This window comes from Anabrus simplex, chromosome 2 (genome assembly GCF_040414725.1).
Source record: "Anabrus simplex isolate iqAnaSimp1 chromosome 2, ASM4041472v1, whole genome shotgun sequence".
In the NCBI taxonomy this organism is placed as follows: Eukaryota; Metazoa; Arthropoda; class Insecta; order Orthoptera; family Tettigoniidae; genus Anabrus; species Anabrus simplex.
Window position 1 is genome coordinate 717,905,135 of NC_090266.1, and position 16,137 is coordinate 717,921,271.

Genomic DNA, 16,137 nt, shown 5'->3' on the forward strand with positions numbered 1-16,137 from the left:
AAACTTGAGACGCATATATAGTATACCCTAGATGGACTGATGGCCATGAACTTAAGGTGAATGCATTGAAATCACAATGCATTGCTATGGAAACCATAAAGCTTACGCAAAATTTAATGGAATCCCCCTTCAGCTAATAGTACTGAAGGGAATATCTCTGCAATTTAAAGACAATGTTAAAAGTCTAATGCTTCTTATGGACAAACATCTCAGTTAGCATGACGTATTAAACCTTTAAATCCCAGTACTACCTACTAGAGAACTCCCTCAACTCGGAAGTCTAACAAGTTTGTACTTACAGTGCCCTTCACGATCGTGTCGCTTGTTTTACGAGGCGAGGCCATGCGACAACTCCCACCGTTGAATCACATGACGTTGTGTCAACTTAGATCCTTGACCTTGAAGGACACCGTACTTTTATCTATTCTAGATCCTACAAATTCTTGTGGAGTAGAGATAATGAAAGAACGTGAAAAGTAAACTTTGTAAACTGTCCGAAATAAACCCGAATACTTTTTGTGAGTAGACTTCCTTGCTTCCTGAAGAAAATGATATATTAAGAAAAAATTAAGGACTAAATAATTGAACAAGAATTAATACAGATGTCATTTGCCTTTATTCAGTAAATTTAGTAAAATATAAATTCTTTCGTACGACACGGTAGAAAGAACATAAGTAGGCATACTTTGGATGTCATGTCGTGATAAAATTTGATTACTGCACATTTTTAAAGTACAATTTTCAGCCCAGCATAATAGTTTTTGAACTGTAAACCATTCTATTTGACTTGAATGTATGTGTTCTCGTCTACGATGCGGTAAATATCCTCTCTGTAGTGTGCCAGGTCCTCCAAAAAGCGTCTGGAACTCTCATTGTGGAGAGATGCCATGACGGGTGGTAAGCGAGGCAACTGAGCTGAGTCTGCGAGGTCATCATAGTATGCGCCTTGTAGAGGACCCATCATGTGGAACTGGTGTCTGCTCAGGCCAGCTGCCTTGCGGCGTAACATTTCTTGTTCGTAGTCCTCTTCCATGTCTTCAGGAGGCGGCAACTTCACGCGGCCGGACAGCGTGCTGACGAAGAAGCGGGCCTAAAATAGGGGATTCCATTTTATTACTTATGTAACGCTGTCTTAAAACTATAAGATTTAGTGAAAGTACGGTTTGGAAAACGGAGATAAGGATGGGCAGAAGTACAATACATACATTTCTGTAAAATTAAACAGGTACAGTAATACAATGTTATAATACTAATGAAGTTCCCAGTGCTCCGTGGGGCTTCATACTTCGTACAGTTCTGTAGAAACTGGCACTAAATATGCTAAGAGAATCAAAGTTCAGTAAATTTCAAGAAACTAAAGTATGACAGCGTCGAATAAGTAGTGCTTGTAATTATTTTTGATCATGTAAAAGTATGTGATCCAAACCATAACAAAAAGAAAATGTGTTTGATATCTTATTGAATCAAATGAAGATTGGAAAAGACAATCAGACTCACTGATAGCGAGCATCAATCTCAGAGACCACCAGTGGATATACAGAAATTATGTAAATTTTCTCCGCTTTTCTATGGGGTACAATTTGTTTATCATGTATTGAAATAGCACATGACTGCATTATTTCATAATACTGACCTTTCCTAAATTCCACGTATGATTTGCGACTCTGAAAATGTCCACCAATGCCTGAAGAAAATGATCTATTCAAACAAAAACTAATTTCTGGTAATGACTTTTGTTAATTTAAGGAGTATTTTTGCAAGCACTGTAAATCAGTCGTCTTCTTTTTCTCCGCCTTTTTACCAGTGTATTAGTGTTGAAACTTGTTGTGGATTAAGCTCAGTTTTATGGCCGGATGTCCTTCTTGACACCGGCCGCATGTAGAGGAAAGTGTTGACTTTGTGGGTCTCTGTGGTGGATGGTAATGTGGTGCGTTGTTTGTAGATGAAGAAAATGTGTATTAAAACGTACACGAACATCCAGTCCTTAAGCTAGAAGAATTACGTAGTGAAAACAATTTCCTATCATAGGCTACGATACAATTTTTTAAATATAAATAATTATAAATTCAGTACGACTCTGAAATGAGAGGGGTCGGCCACGGTAATGTTTGGCACCCATTTCACAGACGTATGATAGCATTTCAGGTTTAAGAATTATTTTCTAGTAATATTCTCACCTAATTTCTCCAGTATTACCATTTTTCACATTTGTATAAATAAGTAATTTGATTAATCAGTTATTTTGGTATTCTCTTCATAATCCGGCATTACCGAGCTCGATAGCTGCAGTCGCTTAAGTGCGGACACTATCCAGTAATCGGGATATAGTGGGTTCGAGCCCCACTGTCGGCAGTCCTGAAGATGCTTTTCCGTGGTTTCCCATTTTCACACCAGGCAAATGCCGGGGCTGTACCTTAATTAAGGCCACGGCCACTTCCTTCCAATTCCTAGGCCTTTCCTATCCCATCGCCGCCGTAAGACATATCTGTGTCGGCGCGACGTAAAGCAAATAGCAAAACAAAAAAAAATCCTGCATTACTTGTATGAGGATGTAGTCTCTTACACCACAGCGAACATAGCACACGTATATTTTGTTATCTACGATAGTACATATATTCATTACCTTTTACCACGAGTGATTTATTCATGCGTAAGTGGGAGTAATCACTTTTCTTGAGACAACTTGCAATACTGTGCTACAAAATTTGCACAGTAACTATTGTTGTAAACATGATTCATGAAAAATCTACTGTTGTTACTTTCTGAACTGGCTGAACATACCGAGAATATGGTATTTCATGAAGCTAATAAATAATTTTCGAATATCACTGAGTTACATACTTCTATTCCCAGTCAACAAGTTCTTAAGTGAATCTTCAAGGAATCACTCTCATGAGCTAAGTCACGATAACATAGAAACTAATTGAAGATCTTCGGTAAAATCATAGTTTCTCACCATCATGAAAAACATAATTTGAGGGAATGAATTGAATACATTAAGAGCAGAGAAAGATGCATACACAAGTGAGTAAAAATCAAATGTGTTCATTTCATCACTAGCAGTATATTACCTCTTGTGTTTACTAAATGAGAATTTGCTTACACTTACCATTAGAATTGACTTTATGTTGCGCAAGGCATAACGCTAACATATTCTGCTTCATTTAAAAGTCGAATTCGAACTTGGTGTTGCTAATTTTTCCATTGAGTATAGGTTGTGCAGTGACTGACATTACATTGAATATAGGTTGTGCAATGACACTACATTGAATATAGGTTGTGCAGTGACACTACATTGAATATAGGTTGTGCAATGACACTACATTGAATATAGGTTGTGCAGTGACACTACATTGAATATAGGTTGTGCAGTGACACTACATTGAATATAGGTTGTGCAGTGACATTACATTGAATATAGGTTGTGCAGTGACATTACATTGAATATAGGTTGTGCAGTGACACTACATTGAATATAGGTTGTGCAGTGACACTACATTGAATATAGGTTGTGCAGTGACACTACATTGAATATAGGTTGTGCAGTGACACTACATTGAATATAGGTTGTGCAGTGACTGACACTACATTGAATATAGGTTGTGCAGTGACACTACATTGAATATAGGTTGTGCAGTGACACTACATTGAATATAGGTTGTGCAGTGACACTACATTGAATATAGGTTGTGCAGTGACACTACATTGAATATAGGTTGTGCAGTGACACTACATTGAATATAGGTTGTGCAGTGACACTACATTGAATATAGGTTGTGCAGTGACACTACATTGAATATAGGTTGTGCAGTGACTGACACTACATTGAATATAGGTTGTGCAGTGACACTACATTGAATATAGGTTGTGCAGTGACACTACATTGAATATAGGTTGTGCAGTGACTGACACTACATTGAATATAGGTTGTGCAATGACATTACATTGAATATAGGTTGTGCAGTGACATTACATTGAATATAGGTTGTGCAGTGACTGACACTACATTGAATATAGGTTGTGCAGTGACTGACACTACATTGAATATAGGTTGTGCAGTGACACTACATTGAATATAGGTTGTGCAGTGATACTACATTGAATATAGGTTGTGCAGTGACTGACACTACATTGAATATAGGTTGTGCAATGACATTACATTGAATATAGGTTGTGCAATGACACTACATTGAATATAGGTTGTGCAGTGACTGACACTACATTGAATATAGGTTGTGCAGTGACACTACATTGAATATAGGTTGTGCAATGACACTACATTGAATATAGGTTGTGCAGTGACACTACATTGAATATAGGTTGTGGAGTGACACTACATTGAATATAGGTTGTGCAATGACACTACATTGAATATAGGTTGTGCAGTGACTGACACTACATTGAATATAGGTTGTGCAGTGACACTACATTGAATATAGGTTGTGCAGTGACACTACATTGAATATAGGTTGTGCAATGAGACTACATTGAATATAGGTTGTGCAGTGACTGACACTACATTGAATATAGGTTGTGCAGTGACACTACATTGAATATAGGTTGTGCAGTGACTGACACTACATTGAATATAGGTTGTGCAGTGACACTACATTGAATATAGGTTGTGCAGTGACACTACATTGAATATAGGTTGTGCAGTGACTGACACTACATTGAATATAGGTTGTGCAATGACATTACATTGAATATAGGTTGTGCAGTGACTGACACTACATTGAATATAGGTTGTGCAGTGACACTACATTGAATATATGTTGTGCAGTGACTGACACTACATTGAATATAGGTTGTGCAGCGACACTACATTGAATATAGGTTGTGCAGTGACACTACATTGAATATAGGTTGTGCAGTGACACTACATTGAATATAGGTTGTGCAATGACACTACATTGAATATAGGTTGTGCAGTGACTGACACTACATTGAATATAGGTTGTGCAGTGACTGACACTACATTGAATATAGGTTGTGCAATGACACTACATTGAATATAGGTTGTGCAGTGACACTACATTGAATATAGGTTGTGCAGTGACACTACATTGAATATAGGTTGTGCAGTGACACTACATTGAATATAGGTTGTGCAGTGACACTACATTGAATATAGGTTGTGCAGTGACACTACATTGAATATAGGTTGTGCAATGACACTACATTGAATATAGGTTGTGCAGTGACACTACATTGAATATAGGTTGTGCAGTGACTGACACTACATTGAATATAGGTTGTGCAGTGACTGACACTACATTGAATATAGGTTGTGCAGTGACATTACATTGAATATAGGTTGTGCAGTGACACTACATTGAATATAGGTTGTGCAGTGACACTACATTGAATATAGGTTGTGCAATGACACTACATTGAATATAGGTTGTGCAGTGACTGACACTACATTGAATATAGGTTGTGCAGTGACACTACATTGAATATAGGTTGTGCAATGACACTACATTGAATATAGGTTGTGCAATGACACTACATTGAATATAGGTTGTGCAGTGACACTACATTGAATATAGGTTGTGCAGTGACACTACATTGAATATAGGTTGTGCAGTGACATTACATTGAATATAGGTTGTGCAATGACACTACATTGAATATAGGTTGTGCAGTGACATTACATTGAATATAGGTTGTGCAATGACATTACATTGAATATAGGTTGTGCAGTGACACTACATTGAATATAGGTTGTGCAGTGACACTACATTGAATATAGGTTGTGCAATGACACTACATTGAATATAGGTTGTGCAGTGACACTACATTGAATATAGGTTGTGCAGTGACTGACACTACATTGAATATAGGTTGTGCAATGACACTACATTGAATATAGGTTGTGCAATGACACTACATTGAATATAGGTTGTGCAGTGACATTACATTGAATATAGGTTGTGCAATGACACTACATTGAATATAGGTTGTGCAGTGACACTACATTGAATATAGGTTGTGCAATGACACTACATTGAATATAGGTTGTGCAGTGACATTACATTGAATATAGGTTGTGCAGTGACTGACACTACATTGAATATAGGTTGTGCAGTGACTGACACTACATTGAATATAGGTTGTGCAGTGACTGACACTACATTGAATATAGGTTGTGCAGTGACACTACATTGAATATAGGTTGTGCAGTGACACTACATTGAATATAGGTTGTGGAGTGACACTACATTGAATATAGGTTGTGCAATGACACTACATTGAATATAGGTTGTGCAGTGACTGACACTACATTGAATATAGGTTGTGCAGTGACACTACATTGAATATAGGTTGTGCAGTGACACTACATTGAATATAGGTTGTGCAATGACACTACATTGAATATAGGTTGTGCAGTGACTGACACTACATTGAATATAGGTTGTGCAGTGACACTACATTGAATATAGGTTGCGCAGTGACACTACATTGAATATAGGTTGTGCAGTGACACTACATTGAATATAGGTTGTGCAGTGACACTACATTGAATATAGGTTGTGCAGTGACTGACACTACATTGAATATAGGTTGTGCAATGACATTACATTGAATATAGGTTGTGCAATGACACTACATTGAATATAGGTTGTGCAGTGACTGACACTACATTGAATATAGGTTGTGCAGTGACACTACATTGAATATAGGTTGTGCAATGACACTACATTGAATATAGGTTGTGCAGTGACTGACACTACATTGAATATAGGTTGTGCAGTGACATTACATTGAATATAGGTTGTGCAATGACACTACATTGAATATAGATTGTGCAGTGACATTACATTGAATATAGGTTGTGCAATGACACTACATTGAATATAGGTTGTGCAGTGACACTACATTGAATATAGGTTGTGCAGTGACTGACACTACATTGAATATAGGTTGTGCAATGACACTACATTGAATATAGGTTGTGCAATGACACTACATTGAATATAGGTTGTGCAGTGACATTACATTGAATATAGGTTGTGCAATGACACTACATTGAATATAGGTTGTGCAGTGACACTACATTGAATATAGGTTGTGCAATGACACTACATTGAATATAGGTTGTGCAGTGACATTACATTGAATATAGGTTGTGCAGTGACATTACATTGAATATAGGTTGTGCAATGACACTACATTGAATATAGGTTGTGCAGTGACACTACATTGAATATAGGTTGTGCAATGACACTACATTGAATATAGGTTGTGCAGTGACATTACATTGAATATAGGTTGTGCAGTGACTGACACTACATTGAATATAGGTTGTGCAGTGACTGACACTACATTGAATATAGGTTGTGCAATGACACTACATTGAATATAGGTTGTGCAGTGACATTACATTGAATATAGGTTGTGCAGTGACATTACATTGAATATAGGTTGTGCAATGACACTACATTGAATATAGGTTGTGCAGTGACACTACATTGAATATAGGTTGTGCAATGACACTACATTGAATATAGGTTGTGCAGTGACACTACATTGAATATAGGTTGTGCAGTGACACTACATTGAATATAGGTTGTGCAATGGCACTACATTGAATATAGGTTGTGCAATGACACTACATTGAATATAGGTTGTGCAGTGACACTACATTGAATATAGGTTGTGCAGTGACACTACATTGAATATAGGTTGTGCAGTGACACTACATTGAATATAGGTTGTGCAGTGACTGACACTACATTGAATATAGGTTGTGCAGTGACTGACACTACATTGAATATAGGTTGTGCAATGACACTACATTGAATATAGGTTGTGCAATGACACTACATTGAATATAGCTTGTGCAGTGACTGACACTACATTGAATATAGGTTGTGCAATGACATTACATTGAATATAGGTTGTGCAATGACACTACATTGAATATAGATTGTGCAGTGACATTACATTGAATATAGGTTGTGCAATGACACTACATTGAATATAGGTTGTGCAGTGACACTACATTGAATATAGGTTGTGCAGTGACTGACACTACATTGAATATAGGTTGTGCAATGACACTACATTGAATATAGGTTGTGCAATAACACTACATTGAATATAGGTTGTGCAGTGACATTACATTGAATATAGGTTGTGCAATGACACTACATTGAATATAGGTTGTGCAGTGACACTACATTGAATATAGGTTGTGCAATGACACTACATTGAATATAGGTTGTGCAGTGACATTACATTGAATATAGGTTGTGGAGTGACTGACACTACATTGAATATAGGTTGTGCAGTGACTGACACTACATTGAATATAGGTTGTGCAGTGACTGACACTACATTGAATATAGGTTGTGCAGTGACACTACATTGAATATAGGTTGTGCAGTGACACTACATTGAATATAGGTTGTGCAATGGCACTACATTGAATATAGGTTGTGCAATGACACTACATTGAATATAGGTTGTGCAGTGACACTACATTGAATATAGGTTGTGCAGTGACACTACATTGAATATAGGTTGTGCAGTGACACTACATTGAATATAGGTTGTGCAGTGACTGACACTACATTGAATATAGGTTGTGCAGTGACTGACACTACATTGAATATAGGTTGTGCAGTGACACTACATTGAATATAGGTTGTGCAATGACACTACATTGAATATAGGTTGTGCAATGACACTACATTGAATATAGGTTGTGCAATGACACTACATTGAATATAGGTTGTGCAATGACACTACATTGAATATAGGTTGTGCAGTGACTGACACTACATTGAATATAGGTTGTGCAATGACATTACATTGAATATAGGTTGTGCAATGACACTACATTGAATATAGGTTGTGCAGTGACACTACATTGAATATAGGTTGTGCAGTGACACTACATTGAATATAGGTTGTGCAGTGACACTACATTGAATATAGGTTGTGCAGTGACACTACATTGAATATAGGTTGTGCAGTGACACTACATTGAATATAGGTTGTGTAATGACACTACATTGAATATAGGTTGTGCAGTGACTGACACTACATTGAATATAGGTTGTGCAGTGACACTACATTGAATATAGGTTGTGCAATGACACTACATTGAATATAGGTTGTGCAGTGACTGACACTACATTGAATATAGGTTGTGCAATGACACTACATTGAATATAGGTTGTGCAGTGACTGACACTACATTGAATATAGGTTGTGCAGTGACACTACATTGAATATAGGTTGTGCAGTGACACTACATTGAATATAGGTTGTGCAGTGACACTACATTGAATATAGGTTGTGCAATGACACTACATTGAATATAGGTTGTGCAGTGACTGACACTACATTGAATATAGGTTGTGCAGTGACACTACATTGAATATAGGTTGTGCAGTGACTGACACTACATTGAATATAGGTTGTGCAGTGACATTAAATTGAGTATAGGTTGTGCAGTGACATTACATTGAATATAGGTTGTGCAGTGACACTACATTGAATATAGGTTGTGCAGTGACACTACATTGAATATAGGTTGTGCAATGACATTACATTGAATATAGGTTGTGCAGCGACACTACATTGAATATAGGTTGTGCAATGACACTACATTGAATATAGGTTGTGCAGTGACTGACACTACATTGAATATAGGTTGTGCAGTGACACTACATTGAATATAGGTTGTGCAGTGACTGACACTACATTGAATATAGGTTGTGCAATGACACTACATTGAATATAGGTTGTGCAGTGACACTACATTGAATATAGGTTGTGCAGTGACTGACACTACATTGAATATAGGTTGTGCAGTGACACTACATTGAATATAGGTTGTGCAGTGACACTACATTGAATATAGGTTGTGCAGTGACACTACATTGAATATAGGTTGTGCAGTGACACTACATTGAATATAGGTTGTGCAGTGACACTACATTGAATATAGGTTGTGCAATGACACTACATTGAATATAGGTTGTGCAGTGACACTACATTGTATATAGGTTGTGCAATGACACTACATTGAATATAGGTTGTGCAGTGACTGACACTACATTGAATATAGGTTGTGCAGTGACACTACATTGAATATAGGTTGTGCAGTGACACTACATTGAATATAGGTTGTGCAATGACACTACATTGAATATAGGTTGTGCAGTGACTGACACTACATTGAATATAGGTTGTGCAGTGACACTACATTGAATATAGGTTGTGCAGTGACTGACACTACATTGAATATAGGTTGTGCAGTGACACTACATTGAATATAGGTTGTGCAGTGACTGACACTACATTGAATATAGGTTGTGCAGTGACACTACATTGAATATAGGTTGTGCAGTGACACTACATTGAATATAGGTTGTGCAGTGACACTACATTGAATATAGGTTGTGCAGTGACACTACATTGAATATAGGTTGTGCAGTGACACTACATTGAATATAGGTTGTGCAGTGACACTACATTGAATATAGGTTGTGCAGTGACACTACATTGCATATAGGTTGTGCAGTGACACTACATTGAATATAGGTTGTGCAATGACACTACATTGAATATAGGTTGTGCAGTGACACTACATTGAATATAGGTTGTGCAGTGACACTACATTGAATATAGTTTGTGCAGTGACACTACATTGAATATAGGTTGTGCAGTGACACTACATTGAATATAGGTTGTGCAATGACACTACATTGAATATAGGTTGTGCAGTGACTGACACTACATTGAATATAGGTTGTGCAGTGACACTACATTGAATATAGGTTGTGCAGTGACTGACACTACATTGAATATAGGTTGTGCAGTGACTGACACTACATTGAATATAGGTTGTGCAGTGACACTACATTGAATATAGGTTGTGCAGTGACACTACATTGAATATAGGTTGTGCAGTGACACTACATTGAATATAGGTTGTGCAGTGACACTACATTGAATATAGGTTGTGCAGTGACACTACATTGAATATAGGTTGTGCAGTGACACTACATTGAATATAGGTTGTGCAGTGACACTACATTGAATATAGGTTGTGCAGTGACACTACATTGCATATAGGTTGTGCAGTGACACTACATTGAATATAGGTTGTGCAATGACACTACATTGAATATAGGTTGTGCAGTGACACTACATTGAATATAGGTTGTGCAGTGACACTACATTGAATATAGGTTGTGCAGTGACACTACATTGAATATAGGTTGTGCAGTGACACTACATTGAATATAGGTTGTGCAATGACACTACATTGAATATAGGTTGTGCAGTGACACTACATTGAATATAGGTTGTGTAGTGACACTACATTGAATATAGGTTGTGCAGTGACATTACATTGAATATAGGTTGTGCAGTGACATTACATTGAATATAGGTTGTGCAGTGACACTACATTGAATATAGGTTGTGCAGTGACACTACATTGAATATAGGTTGTGCAGTGACACTACATTGAATATAGGTTGTGCAATGACACTACATTGAATATAGGTTGTGCAGTGACTGACACTACATTGAATATAGGTTGTGCAGTGACACTACATTGAATATAGGTTGTGCAGTGACTGACACTACATTGAATATAGGTTGTGCAATGACACTACATTGAATATAGGTTGTGCAGTGACACTACATTGAATATAGGTTGTGCAGTGACTGACACTACATTGAATATAGGTTGTGCAGTGACACTACATTGAATATAGGTTGTGCAATGACACTACATTGAATATAGGTTGTGCAATGACACTACATTGAATATAGGTTGTGCAGTGACACTACATTGAATATAGGTTGTGCAGTGACTGACACTACATTGAATATAGGTTGTGCAGTGACTGACACTACTTTGAATATAGGTTGTGCAGTGACACTACATTGAATATAGGTTGTGCAATGACACTACATTGAATATAGGTTGTGCAGTGACACTACATTGAATATAGGTTGTGCAGTGACACTACATTGAATATAGGTTGTGCAGTGACACTACATTGAATATAGGTTGTGGAGTGACACTACATTGAATATAGGTTGTGCAATGACACTACATTGAATATAGGTTGTGCAATGACACTACATTGAATATAGGTTGTGCAGTGACATTACATTGAATATAGGTTGTGCAGTGACACTACATTGAATATAGGTTGTGCAGTGACACTACATTGAATATAGGTTGTGCAGTGACACTACATTGAATATAGGTTGTGCAGTGACACTACATTGAATATAGGTTGTGCAATGACACTACATTGAATATAGGTTGTGCAGTGACACTACATTGAATATAGGTTGTGCAGTGACTGACACTACATTGAATATAGGTTGTGCAGTGACACTACATTGAATATAGGTTGTGCAATGACACTACATTGAATATAGGTTGTGCAGTGACACTACATTGCATATAGGTTGTGCAATGGCACTACATTGAATATAGGTTGTGCAGTGACTGACACTACATTGAATATAGGTTGTGCAGTGACACTACATTGAATATAGGTTGTGCAGTGACACTACATTGAATATAGGTTGTGCAATGGCACTACATTGAATATAGGTTGTGCAGTGACTGACACTACATTGAATATAGGTTGTGCAGTGACACTACATTGAATATAGGTTGTGCAGTGACACTACATTGAATATAGGTTGTGCAGTGACACTACATTGAATATAGGTTGTGCAGTGACACTACATTGAATATAGGTTGTGCAATGACATTACATTGAATATAGGTTGTGCAGTGACACTACATTGAATATAGGTTGTGCAATGGCATTACATTGTATATAGGTTGTGCAGTGACATTACATTGAATATAGGTTGTGCAGTGACTGACACTACATTGAATATAGGTTGTGCAGTGACTGACACTACATTGAATATAGGTTGTGCAGTGACTGACACTACATTGAATATAGGTTGTGCAGTGACACTACATTGAATATAGGTTGTGCAATGACACTACATTGAATATAGGTTGTGCAGTGACTGACACTACATTGAATATAGGTTGTGCAGTGACTGACACTACATTGAATATAGGTTGTGCAGTGACACTACATTGAATATAGGTTGTGCAGTGACACTACATTGAATATAGGTTGTGCAATGACATTACATTGAATATAGGTTGTGCAATGACACTACATTGAATATAGGTTGTGCAGTGACACTACATTGAATATAGGTTGTGCAGTGACACTACATTGAATATAGGTTGTGCAGTGACACTACATTGAATATAGGTTGTGCAGTGACACTACATTGAATATAGGTTGTGCAGTGACACTACATTGAATATAGGTTGTGCAATGACATTACATTGAATATAGGTTGTGCAGTGACACTACATTGAATATAGGTTGTGCAATGACACTACATTGAATATAGGTTGTGCAGTGACATTACATTGAATATAGGTTGTGCAGTGACACTACATTGAATATAGGTTGTGCAGTGACACTACATTGTATATAGGTTTTGCAGTGACACTACATTGAATATAGGTTGTGCAATGACACTACATTGAATATAGGTTGTGCAGTGACACTACATTGAATATAGGTTGTGCAATGACATTACATTGAATATAGGTTGTGCAATGACACTACATTGAATATAGGTTGTGCAGTGACTGACACTACATTGAATATAGGTTGTGCAGTGACACTACATTGAATATAGGTTGTGCAGTGACTGACACTACATTGAATATAGGTTGTGCAGTGACATTACATTGAGTACAGGTTGTGCAGTGACATTACATTGAATATAGGTTGTGCAGTGACACTACATTGAATATAGGTTGTGCAGTGACACTACATTGAATATAGGTTGTGCAGTGACTGACACTACATTGAATATAGGTTGTGCAGTGACTGACACTACATTGAATATAGGTTGTGCAGTGACACTACATTGAATATAGGTTGTGCAGTGACACTACATTGAATATAGGTTGTGCAATGACATTACATTGAATATAGGTTGTGCAATGACACTACATTGAATATAGGTTGTGCAGTGACACTACATTGAATATAGGTTGTGCAATGACACTACATTGAATATAGGTTGTGCAGTGACACTACATTGAATATAGGTTGTGCAATGACATTACATTGAATATAGGTTGTGCAGTGACACTACATTGAATATAGGTTGTGCAGTGACACTACATTGAATATAGGTTGTGCAGTGACACTACATTGAATATAGGTTGTGCAATGACACTACATTGAATATAGGTTGTGCAGTGACTGACACTACATTGAATATAGGTTGTGCAGTGACTGACACTACATTGAATATAGGTTGTACAGTGACACTACATTGAATATAGGTTGTGCAGTGACACTACATTGAATATAGGTTGTGCAATGACATTACATTGAATATAGGTTGTGCAATGACACTACATTGAATATAGGTTGTGCAGTGACACTACATTGAATATAGGTTGTGCAGTGACACTACATTGAATATAGGTTGTGCAATGACACTACATTGAATATAGGTTGTGCAGTGACACTACATTGAATATAGGTTGTGCAGTGACACTACATTGAATATAGGTTGTGCAGTGACACTACATTGAATATAGGTTGTGCAGTGACACTACATTGAATATAGGTTGAGCAGTGACACTACATTGAATATAGGTTGTGCAGTGACACTACATTGAATATAGGTTGTGCAGTGACACTACATTGAATATAGGTTGTGCAGTGACACTACATTGAATATAGGTTGTGCAGTGACACTACATTGAATATAGGTTGTGCAATGACACTACATTGAATATAGGTTGTGCAGTGACACTACATTGAATATAGGTTGTGCAGTGACACTACATTGAATATAGGTTGTGCAGTGACACTACATTGAATATAGGTTGTGCAGTGACTGACACTACATTGAATATAGGTTGTGCAGTGACTGACACTACATTGAATATAGGTTGTGCAATGACACTACATTGAATATAGGTTGTGCAGTGACACTACATTGAATATAGGTTGTGCAGTGACTGACACTACATTGAATATAGGTTGTGCAGTGACTGACACTACATTGAATATAGGTTGTGCAGTGACACTACATTGAATATAGGTTGTGCAGTGACACTACATTGAATATAGGTTGTGCAGTGACACTACATTGAATATAGGTTGTGCAGTGACACTACATTGAATATAGGTTGTGCAGTGACACTACATTGAATATAGGTTGTGCAGTGACACTACATTGAATATAGGTTGTGCAGTGACACTACATTGAATATAGGTTGTGCAGTGACATTACATTGAATATAGGTTGTGCAATGACACTACATTGAATATAGGTTGTGCAGTGACATTACATTGAATATAGGTTGTGCAGTGACACTACATTGAATATAGGTTGTGCAGTGACACTACATTGAATATAGGTTGTGCAGTGACATTACATTGAATATAGGTTGTGCAGTGACATTACATTGAATATAGGTTGTGCAGTGACACTACATTGAATATAGGTTGTGCAGTGACACTACATTGAATACAGGTTGTGCAATGACACTACATTGAATATAGGTTGTGCAGTGACACTACATTGAATACAGGTTGTGCAGTGACACTACATTGAATATAGGTTGTGCAGTGACACTACATTGAATATAGGTTGTGCAATGACACTACATTGAATATAGGTTGTGCAGTGACACTACATTGAATATAGGTTGTGCAGTGACACTACATTGAATATAGGTTGTGCAGTGACACTACATTGAATATAGGTTGTGCAGTGACACTACATTGAATATAGGTTGTGCAGTGACACTACATTGAATATAGGTTGTGCAATGACACTACATTGAATATAGGTTGTGCAGTGACATTACATTGAATATAGGTTGTGCAGTGACACTACATTGAATATAGGTTGTGCAGTGACACTACATTGAATATAGGTTGTGCAGTGACACTACATTGAATATAGGTTGTGCAGTGACATTACATTGAATATAGGTTGTGCAATGACACTACATTGAATATAGGTTGTGCAGTGACTGACATTACATTGAATATAGGTTGTGCAGTGACACTA

General features: G+C 37.1%; 1 protein-coding gene across 1 annotated transcript in view; it reads right to left on the reverse strand.

The window, feature by feature from the left end:
- Positions 1-597: 597 nt before the first annotated feature.
- Positions 598-16,137, reverse strand: part of Fmo-1 (Flavin-containing monooxygenase 1) — a 401,881-nt gene continuing 386,341 nt past the window's right edge. The window contains exon 7 of the mRNA XM_067139395.2: positions 598-1,090. Within this exon, the coding sequence (XP_066995496.2) occupies positions 779-1,090 (312 nt within the window). The 3' untranslated portion in view covers positions 598-778. The remainder of the gene's footprint in view (positions 1,091-16,137) is intronic.